This window comes from Parambassis ranga, chromosome 20 (genome assembly GCF_900634625.1).
Source record: "Parambassis ranga chromosome 20, fParRan2.1, whole genome shotgun sequence".
In the NCBI taxonomy this organism is placed as follows: domain Eukaryota; kingdom Metazoa; phylum Chordata; class Actinopteri; family Ambassidae; genus Parambassis; species Parambassis ranga.
This window is the reverse complement of record NC_041040.1, coordinates 15,611,728-15,628,285: the sequence shown is the minus strand read 5'-3', so window position 1 is coordinate 15,628,285 and position 16,558 is coordinate 15,611,728. Positions and strand designations below refer to the sequence as shown.

General features: G+C 42.3%; 1 protein-coding gene across 1 annotated transcript; it reads left to right on the top strand.

The window, feature by feature from the left end:
* The first annotated feature begins 513 nt into the window (after positions 1-513).
* Positions 514-5,058, top strand: impa2 (inositol monophosphatase 2). Its single transcript, XM_028432979.1, has 9 exons — positions 514-559; positions 869-974; positions 2,185-2,318; positions 2,492-2,596; positions 2,844-2,889; positions 3,040-3,148; positions 3,273-3,381; positions 3,685-3,836; positions 4,433-5,058. Exons 2-9 carry the CDS (start codon positions 912-914, stop codon positions 4,549-4,551), a joined length of 837 nt encoding a protein of 278 aa, XP_028288780.1. The 5' UTR covers positions 514-559; positions 869-911; the 3' UTR covers positions 4,552-5,058.
* The last annotated feature ends 11,500 nt before the right edge of the window (positions 5,059-16,558 follow it).

Here is a 16,558-nt window from a genome sequence, read left to right as displayed (position 1 = left end):
ACTAAGCATTTATTCTGTGCTGAACTATAATCTGCCAGGATTATGCAGAAATGCAAACAAGCAAGTCATTTCTGACATTTGTAAAGGTGTTGGGAGAAATATATGCATGAATATATTTAACATTTTTAACCATTTGGACAGGTTTTGTTTTACTCAATGATTATAATATTAAGTAAGTTATAGTTGTAAAAATGTTTATACTTGATTCTGGACTTTCACCACAGTTGCCAGCTATGCTGAATGTGCTGGTGCTGCCATCTCCTGGACTAAAGAGGAAGTGTGTCTATCCCTGTCAACACCAGTACAATTTAAAAACATGCATAATACAAATCAATATGTCCGCCTAAATGAACACAGTTGTGTTATCTTATTTTAAACAACAAATACAAAAGCATGGCAGATTAAATTCCTACAGAATCTATCTGTATTTACTTGCACATACATATTATGGGCCATGGACAACACGTGACATCATTCTAGCCAATGAGAGTGGGAGAGTGTGTTTCAGTTCCGCCTACACTCGGTTAAACTCATCAGAGCGCCGTCTGTCATTCCGGAGGTGGGTTGAGTTAGCATTAGCTTATTAAAACCTTTCAAAATTGCAAATTAACAATGCGTATACAAGGTTGCCTGAAATACCATTAATGTACATCTATAGTGACGGTTGTCGGGATGTTTCTCGTTCATTTGATACCTTCTAGTACTACGAGCTAACAGCTAGCATTGGGAGCTAGTGTATGCTTCCCTCCTTCATAACCTGAACTGGATAGTTTTAGCAGCAACAAGCTGTGGTTCACTGCTTGTCTTTGCTGTTACAAGACGAACTAGATGCTACTTTATGACTAAATGTATTCGTGCTTCTTGTTAGGTGCCTTTTTTGGTGTAGATATCTGCTCGTCTCCCACATCAACATGACTGATCCTTGGCAGGAATGCATGGACTACTGTGTGCAGGTCACCAAACAGGCTGGGAAGGTAAGGAAACATGGTTAAAGATGCCTTTTTGTAGTGGGTTAGCACACTGCAATCCACCCCTTATCACAGAGACATTCCAGAAAATGGCATCTAGCATGTCATAATAGAAAACATCATGGTATATAGCACAATAACTCAGAAACAGTTCTGTATTAAATAATTACAGTATGTGTGGAAATTCTTACCCAGGGTTATGTAATGATGAGATGTGATAGCTGGCTGAAAGCATGTTACAGGATGTGGTGTCCTGGACACACTGACATTGTTGTCTTTAATAGTAGTTTAGAGCAAACTGCCACAACAGCAAGGTGCTGAAATGAAGTATCTGCTTCCAAATGTCTGTGGATGCTCTCATTCATCCAGGTCATAGTCATTTCCAAGAGTTTAAATCTTGGCAAAGTGACTCAAGGATTGTTTTTTGAAGATGTTTCGCCACTCCCCCAATGGCTTCTTCCCCACCTGAGTGGGAGGAGTCTCAGGGCGAGTGGCGAAACGTCTTCAAAATACAATCCTTGAGTCACTTTGTCTAGATTCAAACTCTTGGAAATATCTGCATCAAAATGCTCAGCACACACCACAAAGCTCTGGGTTTGTAAACGCATCACAAATCAGCTGCACCTAAAGGCAAAACAAAATCACATGTAAAAAGACAAACATAAAAAATGTGACTGACAGGCTCCTTTAAAAGCTACAACTTTCCACATGATCCCCACTTGGTACACCAGCTTTGTCACTGGAAGCATCCTGGAAAATCCTTTCTTGGAAGGAGTGTGATCTTCAAATGTGTTAGCGTTAACCTATGCAGCAGATGTGCACTAGCCCATGTCTGCACTCGGCAGGTCAGCTGCTGGATGGTCACCACTGGCCGTATCATCTTTTTAGGTGAAGGCAGCTGCAACCTCAGACTGTGGATTTCTAAAATGTTGTTGTTCACACTATACGCATAGCTCTCCTTCATGTTTCCTCCCTCAGTCTCTCTTTCTGAGTGTAGGTGAGTCTGTCTCTTAGTGTTATTTAACATCTGCTAATGCTGCTTAAACACGACAAAGCCAGCACGTGACAGTGTTTTGGCTCTGGAGCCTGACACCTTGTCATCAGTGGCTCATCGTTGCCAACCATATGTAACCACGACATGTTCGTCTAATTAATGCAGCAGATGTATTCAGTCATCCAAAAAATCCCCTCGCCGCCTCTGTTGTGTCTCTGCCAGATGATCTGCGAGGCACTCCAGAAGGACATTGCTGTCATGCAGAAGAGCTCGCCTGTTGACCTGGTGACCGAGACGGACCAGAAAGTGGAACAGCTCATAATATCTTCCATCAAGGAGAAGTACCCCACACACAGGTACTCATAAGCTAATATGGACATGCTTTTTATTCCACTCATTTACACAGTTTGTTTGCACAAAGGTTAATGGTTTGCGATTGTATTTTAAACCTTGTCTTTGATCAGTAATACTAAATATAAATGTAAATATTCCAAAATAATTAAAAAATGTTTTTTTGTTTTTTGTTTAGCTTTATAGGTGAGGAGTCAGTAGCAGCAGGAGCTACCAGCGTTCTCACCGACAACCCCACTTGGATCATTGACCCGATCGATGGCACCACCAACTTTGTTCACAGGTACCGCTGCTTCCTGTGATCAAACGCCGTAGGAACCCGTGAGCAGCCAGATACTGCACCAGATTTGTTTTTATCTTAACTATTTTTATCTTTTAATTAGCTTCTCTCGCGGATCGTCCTCTCTGTCAGGGATAATTAGACAAACCCAGATGAAACCGAACTGATAATAGAAACGGATTCCTCTGAGTTTAAATCTGAAGGGAGTTCATTAAATGGGTGTTTTATATTGTAAATTTCTTTTGGGCAGGTTCCCGTTTGTGTCTGTTTCAATTGGCTTCACCGTGAAGAAAGAGGTTGGCCTTGTTTTTCTTCATTATTGAGATGATAGTTGCCCCATTAACCCAGTGAATTCAGAGCAGTAGAGTAAAATGTTTCCTTTTATATGCAGCTGCCGGTCTATTTTTAGTTTGCTTTAATCACGGCTGTTTTCTGCGCTGCCTCAGATCGAGTTCGGGATTGTCTACAGCTGCATTGAGGACAAAATGTACACAGCACGGAAAGGGAAGGGAGCGTTCTGTAATGGAGAGCCTATCAGAGTGTCCGGACAAGAAGGTGAGACTTTGGAGTTGTGGTTATAAAAAAATCCACCAGGTGGAGCCAAGAGTCTTTACTTGTTCTATTGTGAGTAAAGCAGTAGTTGTTTGTAAAATGATTTTCTTATTTGTTATCATCTTAGATATTAGCCAGTCACTGGTTCTGACTGAAATGGGCTTCAAGGAGGATCCTGATCAGTTCAACACAATGCTGGCCAACATCAGGACCATCCTCACCATCCCTGTACACGGGTAAGTGGTGGAGAGGAGCTACAGAAAACTCTGCATGAGCAGAAAGACAACAAAAAACAACTGCCTGTTTATGGCAAATCTTAATCAAATTAAACTGTAGCTGCAGTCTGACTGCATGAAGATATGATTCCAGTAAAACATCCCAATGTGGCAGCTGCTTCTTCGTCTCATTGCTGCATTTCCTGTTGCTGTTTCACAATAAAAGCCATCCTAGAACTGCATGTGAGTGAGTGTAACAGTGCAGTGAGATTACAAACTTTAAATTCATTCTGCTGGATGTTTCTTCTTCTCTAACATCCACAGAATCCGCTCCCCGGGCAGCGCAGCCGTCAACATGTGTCTGGTAGCATGCGGGTCAGCTGACGCTTACTACCACATGGGCATCCACTGCTGGGACATGGCCGGAGGGGCAGCAGTTGTTACCGAAGCTGGAGGAGTCATCATGGACATCTCAGGTGAGGAAACATTTGTCTTCACTTGATTTCAAAGGCTGAAAAGACACTAGCTCAAACAGCGAGTATCAGCTGCTTTCACTGCAAACACAACACAAGCTATTGTTGATGAATTATGTATTGCTACCAATTGTTTGGGCTTTTGTCCTCCGCTGTGCTCATTACCGACTGAGACACAGACAGTAATGACTGTGGCTTTGTACCTGAAACAGGTAATCCTCTTCCAAATTTTGGAACGCTACATAACACCTGTCCTGACATCTAGTGAGCTTATTGAGTCAGACAGATGTAATACTATGAAGAGTAAACACACCGTTGCTGTACAGTACATTCATGGATGATGGAACAAGCCTTTACCTTCATTCTTAAGATGAATCTTGAAGTCTTATACACATAACATGTTTTGATGGACAAATTTATCACGGCGGCTGGAACAGGGAGGCGATTCAGTTGGCTGCAATTTGCAACCTCACAACTAGATGCCACTTAATGCTACACAGCGGTCCTTCGATTAAAAACTACAGGGATTATTAGTCAATAATCTGTAGACGGTTTAACCTTAAACAATATTAAGCAGATTTTTTTTCTTCTTCTCTCAGGGGGACCCTTTGACCTGATGTCTCGCCGGCTGATCGTCGCCAGCAGCAGAGTGATAGCTGAACGCATCGCTAAGGAGATAACAGAGTTTAATGTGGGCAGGGACGACAGAGACAGCTAGTAAGGTTTAACCAGCACCAGCTGACCCAGCTCCAGTCACGCGAACACATTCAGCTCCGTCTTTGCCTTAAAAGCCAAAACAATACACGTACCACCGAAACATCCGAGCAGGTCTGCTACATGTTCAGAGTGTTGACTTTCAGCAGTTAGCCATTTACAGATTCTACTATGTTATAGTGACAGATGTTGTTTTTAATCACATTTAGTATTTATATTTATTTATGTGAAGGATAAGGCAAGATAAAGGGTAAATTTCAGTGATTAAAATACCTCATTGCTGAACTATTGAACAGTGTTTATGTTCTGACCAATCATATTGCTTTCCAAGGATACAGTGAAACCACTAGTTTGCACTATACTTAATGCAAGTCAAGTTATAACTGTGCACACTTAACTACTGTACTGTATGATGAATCCAAAGTGAAGGATATTACAATGTGTTTTTTAAGCATGTAATGCACACAGGGAATAAAAGGACTGAGATCCACACTGTTGTAAACTGAAGACAGATCTCTGGCAGCTGACCCAAATCCACATTTTTTAACACTCCAGTGTTGCTGTCTAAATGTGGGAGTCGACTTGTTGTCCCTGATGATATATATGCACTAACCATTCTGCTCACTGTGAGGGGGAAAAAGCTGCTGCTTAAACTCCTCTGTGACGTCTTTACCAGTGGTCTCCATCTGAGGCATAAATGTCCGTACTCGCTCTGACCTAGAAAGAATGATAAATCTATAAAGTAAAAGCAGGGAACAAGGAAAACGTCTCTCATGGCACACAGGAAACCAAATAAACAGGAAACAGGCCTCTTGACACTCAGTAAAAAAAAAAAAAAAAAAAAAAACTCACCCGCTGCTACCGTTGTGATTTAGTGGAGAGATAAAAGCATTCACAGCTATTATACCATGTAAAAAGTCTCTGCTGCCCTTTCACTCAGTGCTGCATACTGCCCCCCCCCCCCCCCAAGGCTGAAATGCTCCCAGAGTCTTTCTGCTCTCCATGGACTGCTCTTTCCAGCCTGTGTTTGCTGATGACTAACAAAATGGTTTTAAAACACTTTACTTGAGCTGATCTTATATGTTAACCCCCCCCCCCCCTCAGCCAACCACAGAAATCAGCGGTGCGTGTTTGTTTGCAGTGGGGGGTGGGTGTAGACGTAATCATCTGGAATGATTTCTGGAGTCAGTCAGCTGGAAGTCCTCCTCTCTGTCAGCTCCACATTTTACACCAACACATCTTGTCCCATGTTCTTTTATTTTTAAAGTTATCTTTTATTGTTTACACACATATTTCAAACCAAGCCCGTATGCTTGTACTGTAGCTTTACTGCTAACCGTTTGACCAGTAAGGAAGTGACAACCATTGTTCTTTGAAAAGGTGCACAGGCTGTGTTTTCCTGCTATGTACAAAAAAACATGTTCCCCAGGAGATCGGACTCTGTTGCACTCAGTTATTTACAATCTCTGCCTTCTTGTTTAGTGTGTTATGTGGTTACTATGGTTACTACAAATATATTTACATGACTTTATTGTGAGCTTTTTTTGTTATCTTAATTTTTGAGCATAGACTCACAAACTATTAGATTAGCCACTAGCTATTAGGTTGGCAGCCCCTTATGATGTCATAAAGGGATGAGCCCTGCCTAATTTCAGACATACAGTGTTTTCTCTCTCTGTCAAAAGGGGTGTGGCCGTCAGCTGCTCATTTGCATTTAAAGATACAGTCACTGAATCAGAAGAGGACTAATATCAGAGAGAGTGTGACCCTATATTCACATTTAACCATGTGCTCCAGAGGAACAATCCTACATTAACAGCTTCATCGGTGCCATCAGCAGGTTTTAGGTTCTAGGGAAATATGTCAATACCTATTGTCACAAAAAACATAAATTTATCCTATTCACAGGAGGCTTAGTTCTAGTTACCAAATGTTAGCATGCATACGTGCTGCACCAAGATGTTAAACTTTATTAAGCTAACATCATAATTAGCATAGCAGCTTAGCTTCGGTTAGCCTGTTCGGATGGATACATGTGAAGCTGGAACTGTTTGGATGATGGAACGTGCATTGCAAGTCCACTTAGCAGATGCCTGCAGGAATAATGGCAGGTTGTTAACAGGCACCCTGCGGCACTCCATCAGGTTGAATTCCCACTTGCTGCAATATAAACCAATGGCCCTCAAGCTTCCAACAACGCTGCTGCACAGTGAAGGAGGAATCGGAGGCTGGTTCCCTGCTGGCCGAGAAATTCTAATTAATTCATAAAGAGCATTATGTCGATGTCGGTCACTGTGGATTTTCTTGCATTTATTTAGTTAGTTAATAATCATCAGTTCAGAGCAACTGTTTCAGAAAAGGGTGGAGTGTGACTCAATATTTTTATCAATATAATACCACATTTATGTTGATGTTTTAAAGATGGTTCCCTCCAGAACTTTAATCCTTTTAAGTCTGGTGATCTACCAAGTTCCTTTCCTCTTGCGCCATCTGCAGGTTGGGAGTCTCAACAACTAGTTTTTTTTTCAACCACCATTTTGTCATGTGAGCTAACTGGATGAACCATCCACCACAGACAGCCTGAAACATGCCTGAAACAGCAACCCATCATGGGAGTTCGAACTACAAGGACACTGCTTACATCCTGGCAAAAAGGACTCCTCAGAAGGTAACTTTATGTTTAAGTGTCACTCATGGTGAACATGCTAAAGAGAACTTGCTTATCAGCATTTTGATTGTGCACATGCATGCAAGCTGCAGCTAGCATTGCACTTAAAATACCATTGTACTTGTGTAAACCATGGTGCTATGCTATGCTAACGTTCACACATATTAACTATGAGCATGTTAGCATGATGGGGTTGGCATCAGAGCATCACTTTGTGTGTGTAACCTGTGGTAAATGTGATAAAAGTGCTAAAGAGAACCACCCAAACATCAGTATGTTAACTTGTTATTTAAGCATGCTACATTGCTTAAGCTAGCACTGAGCTTAAAACCTTAATATACTTGAGTAGTATGGTGGCATAAATGCTAACGAGAGCTTGCTAAACACTGCTTGTAGGCTAAGCATATTAGCATTCTGGGGTGCATTGGTTGGAAGCAATGAATCCTTTGTAAACTATTGTGTTAGTGCCACACATTTTAACTACTAGCATACTAGCATGGTGGAGCTAGCATTGAGCTAATGCCACAAGGCTCCAGGAGTATACTGGTGTGGCAAACATGCTAATGAGAACTAATTATAGACAGTGCAAACTGAGCATGTTAGCATGCTAGTCAGTATTGTGCAAACTACCATTTGTGCTTGAGCAAATTTCAGCCTGTCAGGCTGCACCGTTGACCTTCAGCAACTTTCTCATCATCCTCGGTTACAGCTGCGATTCAAGGGAACCTCACATCCAAAACATCCGTCATTCAGGATAAATTATTCATAACGGACCTGCCAGGGAGGCAGCAGGACTGATGTATTTGTTTTGCTCGTCCTATCACTTCCTCTCTCCGCACGTCTCCCAACATTTCTGAGAACGTCTTATATTTAGTGCACAACAGGGACAACAGGGTGACAACAGCTCTCCTGCTGCTCACAGTCAAACAAACTTTCAACCCCCCCCCCCCCCATGATATCCCACACTGATCTGTTAAATTCAACAGAGGTCTGTTTGTTTTTGCTGCAGGCAGCTCGTGCATCTGGATATCCAGCAAAATCCATAAGACAGCGATGATGATGATGATGATGATGATGTTGTGCTGGCTTCATCACCTGTTTAACAAAGCTGTTGCCATATGAAAATCAATGCCAAATAATAACTGACTTCAACATTTGCTTTGGTACGTGTCCTGTCGTTATTAGCGGCCGCAGCAAACAGCAGGAACAGGGTCTGAGTTATGTAAGGTGTGGGGTTGATGAAGGTCATGTCTGAACGAGCCCCTGGGAAAATAACAGATTCAGACAGCAACCTAATGCACATATTTAGCTGTAATTCTGTTCAGGACAAATAAGGTCAACAGGGTCGAGTACTGTTACTCTTAAATGTCTCCATTATCTTCACATTTGAGGTCATAAGCAAAAAAAAAAAAAAAAAAAAAAAGCGATGCTGCATAATTTTCTTGAGACATGCAGCATTTACCACTAATTGAACAATCTGTCTTGTAGCAAGGTTTGACTTCCTTCTAGACAACTGCCAGGCCTTCCTGAGAAGTAGCTTGATGATTCAGAAAATAGTCTCGTCACGCTGCCTGAGGACCTTAGCATAGCCTGCATTTGAATAAAAGAGAAAGAAATCACTCCTGGACAAAAATGTTCAACCGCGCACTGTATCTGTACTGTGGTCCCAGGGTCAGGGTTCTTATGTAGGGGGAGGAGGGGGGAAGGTGGGGCACAGCAGGGAGAGAGTTCAGCTTGCTGATGGATGCCTGGTGGATGAAGCTGTCCCTCAGCCTGCTGGTCCTGGCCCGGAGGCTGCGCAGCCTCCTCCTGATGGCAGCAGACTGAAGGGTGGGTGGGGTCTCCTGTGATGCGGAGGGCCTTTTGGGTGAGGCGGCTGTCGTAGAGGTCTTGGAGGGAGGGGAGAGGGACGCCGGTGATCCTCTCAGCTGCTCTCACTATGCGATGAAGCGTCTTCCTGCAGGTGGAGGTGCAGGCTCCGTACCACACAGTGATGCAGTTGGACAGGATGCTCTCAACAGCCCCTCTGTAGAAGGTGCACATGATGGAGGGAGGGGCTCTGGCTCTACAGGCCTTCCTGTAGCATCTTATGCTAGCTTTTTGGTTAGTTATGAGGTGAATTGTCTTATTTATTTTGCACCTGGCCTTGATTGACAGGGATAAAGACAGATGTAACTGTCACGCAATTGTGTCACATTTATATTTGTGTAATTTTCTGTATAAAGATCGTAGCTTTACTCATAGTTACAGATATAAACACAATGCTTCTTGTAGTAGTAACACGTCACTTGTTGGATGTCTGGATGTGTGTGTCTGCTGTGTTTGCTTCCTCTCAGTTCATGAGGATATTATCCAGACTTCATCCAGCTTCCAGCAGGCGCGCTGAGAAGCAGGCGTGCATGCACACATAATCTGCACTGACTCACTGGGGGACCTTTCAAACTATTTTCCACCAGTGGAATACAATAAAAGGACATAAAGGCAAAGCTCAGTAGCTGCAAAACTGTCAGGAAATATAAAGCTGACAGGAGCTTTTGTTTGTCGAGACAAACCATGTGTTAAAAAAAAGAAAAGGAAGGAGTTGGAAGATTTTCACCTGTTACAATGACATGACTTTTCAACGTATGGGTGTATAAGGGACTCTAAGTTGTCCATAGTTGTGAGTGTGAATGGTTGTTTGTCTGCATGTTGCCCTGTCATGGACTGGTGACCTGTCCAGGGTGTACCCTGCCTCTCACCTGTAGATAGTTGGGGTAGACTCCTGTGCTGCTGGATGAATGGATGAGTGTATGGATGGATGGTGGATGAGTGGATGGATGAGTGGATGGATGAGTGTGGAATGTTCTAGTCCACAGTCAGCTGTGTACATACATGACACACACATGCATGCAGCAGGGCGTGGACACCTGTCACACCTCCACACAAAAACATTCCCTCTTCAGTTATCCAGCCGCTGATGTACTCAGTGTGCAGTTAGTGGTGTACCATCATGTTTTTCTTTTTTGTTTTGACCTGTTGATATTTGGAAGGAAACATGTGAGGGTGGTGTTAGTACGTCTCCCACTTTGTCCTGCCAGTTTTTTCGGTTACTTCATGTCTTGCAATGAGGCGATTTAAAGCGCAGGTCTTCAGTAGGAGGTGCAGTCGCAGCGGGAGGTTACCTGGCAGCAACACCTGACTCCACAAGGTACATCATGTGACTTATAAAATAAACTGTGACAATAAACTGGACTGGACTAAAAACACTGAAGCCCTCTACAAGAAGGGCCAGAGCCGCCTCTATTTTCTGAGGAGGCTCCGGTCCTTTAACATCTGTCGGACTATGCTGAGGATTTTTTATGAGTCTGTGGTTGCCAGTGCCATTTTGTTTGCTGTTGTGTGCTGGGGCAGCAGACTGAAAGCAGCGGACACAAACAGACTCAACAAACTGATCAGAAGGGCCGGGGATGTGGTGGGGGTGGAGCTGGACTCCCTGACAGCAGTGTCAGACAGAAGGATGCTGTCTAAGCTGCAGGGGATCCTGGAGAACAGCTTCCATCCTCTACACCACGTGCTGCTGAAGTGCAGGAGTACGTTTAGTGCCAGACTGATCCCTCCCAAATGCAGCACTGAGCGCCACAGGAGGTCATTCCTTCCTGTGGCCATCAAACTGTACAACACCTCCCTCTGAGATCAGAACACACTGTCTTGTAATCTTATCCATATTGGATTTATTCAGACAAGATTTTACTGCACATGGTACAAGTTGTATTATATATGACTTTAGTCTCCACTTGCCAGGATTTGACTTGAATGTACATTAATGTTTAGAATTTATTAGGTTTTTATCTTATATTTTTATTTTTATTTTTTACGCTCACTACTTTACCTTATTAGTATTTCTGTCTTTTTGAGTATACATGGAGCACCTGGAACGAAAACAATTTCCCCCCGGGGATCAATAAAGTATTTCTGATTCTGATTATATACACTATATGCACTCACACACTTCAAGAACTGCAAGCTGTTCAAGTGTAACTCTGTGAATGTGCTCATATACTTTGTTATAAGGCTCTTTACCAGCATGAGTAGCTAACATAAAAGTAAAAGTACATCAACAATGAAAGCTACCTGAGAGCTATACTAGGCAGCAGTGGCTCAGTGGTATTGCAGGGTTGTCCAATAACTGGAAGGTTGGTGGTTCAATCCCAACTCTTCCCTAAGTCATTGTTGTGTGTCCTTGGGCACACATTGTATAACACTGCTTGGCAGCAGCCTTAAACAATTTCCCTCTGGGATTACTAAAGTATCTAAAATAAAAAAAATATGCTAACGGAGATACAGTGATCTTTGTTTTAGTGAGACTGAGGAAGGAAATCGAAAACATTTAAAGCAGAGAGGGATGACTGTGAAACAGAAGCGATGAGAGGACTTTTGAACCCTGTTAACCCTGAATGTCTCAGCGCTGAATGATGAAGAGCTTCACTGTGTGTACGTTGAGTAAAGGTCCTGCGCTGCAATCACTGCTGGTTGTCTTCATTTGAAATGCTCAGCTCTGTTTCACTGGCTGCACATTTTTGCACCAATGGAAGGTTACATCTGATCACCCCTCTGTCAGAGTGACTGATTGAAGTGGGAAATAGCTGTAATTTAGTGCTTAGCATTTCTGTATACTTGCTTAATTTGAACATGTTTTTAACGGCTGTGACTGACCCGCATATATCTAATCCACACTGATGATCATCAGGACTCAAATTGTGTAGGTCCCCCTTTTTGCTTCTTTAACACAGCTCTGACCCATGGAGGTATGGACTCCATTAGACCTCTGAAGGAGGACACCGAGATATTAACAGCAAATCCTTGTCCTGTAAGCTGCAGGGTGAAGCCTCTATGGACTGGACTTGTTTGTCCAGCATGTCCCAGAGATGCTCCATTGGACTCAGATCTGGGGAAATTTGAGGCCAAGTCAACACCTTAAACCATTTCTGAACCGTTGTATAGCAGGTAGGTCGCTGCCATCAGGGAATGACGGTGGAGAAGGTCGGCAGCAATCACTTATCTAGGCGCCAAAGTAACATCCACATGAATGGCAGGACCCAAAGTAAAAAAAAAGTTTAAAGTACCACACTGTCTCTGCCGTCCTGGTGCAGACTGGGAACACCCTGCTGAACGTTGGGAGATGCTCAGACACTTTCTCCTTTTTTCCTGCTTCTGACACATCAGCTCTGAGGACACACACTTGCTGTCTAAAACGCCCCACCTCAGCAGTTACCATGAGTTACCCTCACACCTGTCAGTGGTCAGAAGTGTATTCAAATTCATCATCCAACTACCTGAGCAGATTACCGGAGGAGCCGAGCAGAGGCTGATTATAATTTTGACCGGATTTTCCAATCAGCTGGATGGTCTCTCCTTCCCTAATGTGTAATTATGTGGTTGTAAATGAGTTAGATTGTGCTTTCCATCATTAGCAGTCCTCAGCGCTGAGTTAAGTCAACGTTGAAGTCTCTTTACAAACAGCAGCAGTGTCAAGTGTCATATAATTAACTTACTGTCACCACACGGGCTGCAGATCATCACATGGGGTTTATTATATATTCACCACTAGAGGTCAATAATGCATCAGCAATTAGATGAAGATGAAGCTCTCACTTTACTCTGCAGGCTAATTAATGAAAGTTACACCGCTGCATGCTCTGGAGTGGACTTTCTATTATTTTAAGAGGTTCTTTTTCTTTTTCTTCATTCTTATCTGTAAAAGAACAACAAGGTTTTAGATCAGTCACATTCAAAAATAGAAAGATAGAAAGGAAGGAAGGGGAAGGCAAAGGTGGAGAAGCAAGCTGTAGCTGCAATGGCGAAGTGAACAACAAGACAAACAGCAGGAAGAACAACACCAGCGGGAGGCTGGGTGATCGGGGGGAAGCTGGGGGTGTCCGTGAACATGTTTACAGTGCTGTGCTTTGAAAGCATAAATAAGGACGCTTTCTCTGTGTGTAATTACACCACTACACATCCTCCACCGCTGTGTGTGATGAGCAGTTTGATGCTTTAACACAGAGCAGTTGTTGTTGGTCTGTCTTTTTGAAACGGCACAGTCTAAATTCCACTTTCCTTTGCAGCATGGGTAATAACAGGAGGATATGTGGGTAGAGGAATTATGCACACGCTGGATCACAGAGCATCTTAACATTTGCCTGAAGTCGCCCGCAGTGCTGGATGTAAATGCCACATGAGGTCGGAGAGCACAAGTTCATAAAAAGTCAATTTAGCATATTTACTTAAAGATATCAGATTCTTTTGTAAATCTCACCTTACTTCATCATCAGAAGACATCTTTAGAGCACGTTATAATTAAGTTTCTACATCTGTTGCATTGCAGCAAATGTAACTGGCATATTTTATCCGAGTGTAAATAATCATTTCATGAGGGATTCATATCCTGTTACTTCATGTTTTTGATGAAATGCTTTGTTTCAGTTAGAAGCTGACATGTCATTTTGATGCCTGATGATGAATTTATAAATATAAAAATAGCACCTTTTATTCCTAATCAACCTTTAAAATCAATTTGCAGTACAAAGTAGACAATAAAACATAAAAGATTGGATTAAGCAGATATAAACAAAACAGTGATTTATGTATTTATAATGCATTTGGAGCAGATAGCAAGCTGTTCAAGCTGTAATTATAAATGACAAAACAACAGTTATTAACTGAAGAACAAGTGGAGTCAGTCACATGGCTCAGTGCTCCTGTGTATTTATTGGTATTCTGCTGCGATTAGCTAGGATGGAAACATGACTGCTAAGTTTGTCATTGAAACTCATTCAGTCACTGTTGACTTAAAAACAGACCGCGCAGTTATTATGTGTTTAGTAGAGGTATGAGCAGAATAACCTCGCTCTGTATCCAGCTCACATCTTCCTCATCCTGTCCCTGGTTCCATTGTTATCCATGTTTTGTGTAGTGAGGGATGCTGTCTGATTCAGGAGCTTGTCGTTGGTCCATGAAGTCTCTGTGAAGTTGCACTAACAGCAAAATTGGCTGTGATGTGATGTGAAGGAAAATATCTGTTATTCACAATGAAGAAAGTATCAAATCTAAAGAGGTTTCAGGATGTGACGGGAAAATCTAACACTCAAGGTGAAAATATCCACTTTCATCCACTTTCTGTTTCATAGAGGAGGTTAGAAATGATCCAGTCTGTAGAGCTGATACATGATGTGACAGATGATAATGTGAGACCACAAGCAGAGGAGGTGGAGCAGGGACATGTCTTTAAGCCAGGAGACCGGGGCTCGTGGTTTGGTTTGACACTACTTTTTAGGAAAACTTCTCAGTTTGACGAGACAAACTTTCATTCGTAACAAGCTTCTCCGCCTTTTTTTTTTGTTGTTGTTACCATGGTGACAAGTTTTACGCAAACTAAAAAAAAATGTATGTATGTATTATTAGGATACAGTTTTATACCTCCCAGATTTATTATGTTTCCACTCTATTTAAAGAATGCCTGGAGGAACATTTTCTTCCGATTTTGGCTCTAACATCCACTTGGACTCGGGGATAAACTGAATAAAATTTGTTGGTGAAAGGTGAAAGACAGTGTGACCTCGTTTTTGGCCGCAACTCAAGTGTGTGCAGCACATGTTTCAGTAAGTGTAGTGAAATTGAACACACAGAGGAAAAAAAAGAAGAAAGAAAGAGAGGGTTATGAGCAGAAAAGCCCCCAGATATCCACTAAGAGTCCACCTTTTCTGCTTCAGTAGAGCCAGAAACAAAGCAGGCTGCGTGAGATTGAGCCTGTGGATTCCCTGGGTCCAGCATATATATATATATATATAAAAAACACAGTAAACAACAACGGCCCTGATCAGATTGGAAAAGGCAGGAACCCTTTAGTTTGTGCTTGTTACCATTAGCTGTCATCATTAGGGTGATAGAAGCCTGTGGTTGTTTGGAATTCACGACGCCGTACTGTACTTGCTGTACAGTGATTTGCAGGGATTATCATACACAGCTTTCATTTCTTGCCTCCATGTTTTTCTACTATTTGTCAGTCAGTCCAAGTCATGTTATGCAAAACATCTGAAGCAAAGCCAAAAGAAATTAGCTTGTCCTGGCCGGCAGCCATATTGACTTCGGGGCTCTCTCCCCGGTCCCAGTTGTTTTTTGAAGCACTATTACGCTAATATAAAAAGTTGAGACACATTCGCTGAACTTTCTATCTGGGGCCGATCGATGTTCATAACCTTCTTTGAGGAAATGAGGGATCGGTGCGGACGGCATAATGAAATCTGAATCTGAAGCTTTTTATGAGAGGCAACGTGTGAGTGGTGTCTTTCAAACATTGCTAAAAAAAAGGCTGGATCAATGGGGATATTAACATCAAACTCATGCACAGCTATAGACAAAATCAATGGTGATAATCCTAAGTGATAGCCCTTGAAGCCATACTTACATTTATTTTAGCAGATTTTTTTTGTCCCGCCGAGGTTTCTTTGACATATTAATTGCTTGACTAAGTGCTCTATTTTCTCAGCACTTTGATTAATCTTCTTTGTCTTGTCTGTCCATCACTATTGATCCATTAAACACACACTTAATCTTTTCTTTTTTTTTTTTTTAAATAACCAGAGATTTTAATTACATCTAGCCAAACGCCGTACTTCTGTCTGAGCGCTCGGCCACCTGTCACCTTACTGCCCTCCTGCGTTTTTTTGTTTTTTTTTTGTTTTCTCTATAGTGCCAGCTCAGCAGTACATGTGCATATATGTACACATATACATACGGTCCTGGTGAATCACCCTCCTCCGTGCACTGCTCTGTTGCCACTGGTGTCATTCAAGATGTTTGAGATGTGAGAGTAAGCAATCGATGTGTCTGCCTGATGCTTGTGTAGGCGTTAGCAATTAGCGGTTACAGCCACGGATTGGTGGCAGATGGATCAAACTGCAGCGAGGAGGGGGGGAAGGTTTCTTATTAGTTGCTAATTTGACAACTAAAAATGCAAAGTGTGCCAGTCTCACCTTGCACTTTGGCACTTTTAATTGATAGGCATGGTGAATCTCATCAAAGCTTTGAATTAGACAGAGGGAGAGAGGGAAATATAGTTACCTTTTTTTTTCCTATTGAAAACAAATCCTTGACATTTCCTAATGTTGATGTGAACGCTGATAAAGAGAGAAAAGTATGCAGTGCTTCTGTTGGAGAGGGTCTCTCAGCAGCACAGAAATGGATCATTTGTTGACTGAAAACAGTTCCTAACAAACACACTCTGAGTCCTCCTGTTTGAGTCACATTTACTGCTCACAGCCCCCAATGAGCGGGGATGTTTTCAGAGATTTATTTAGCCTCTCAAAAA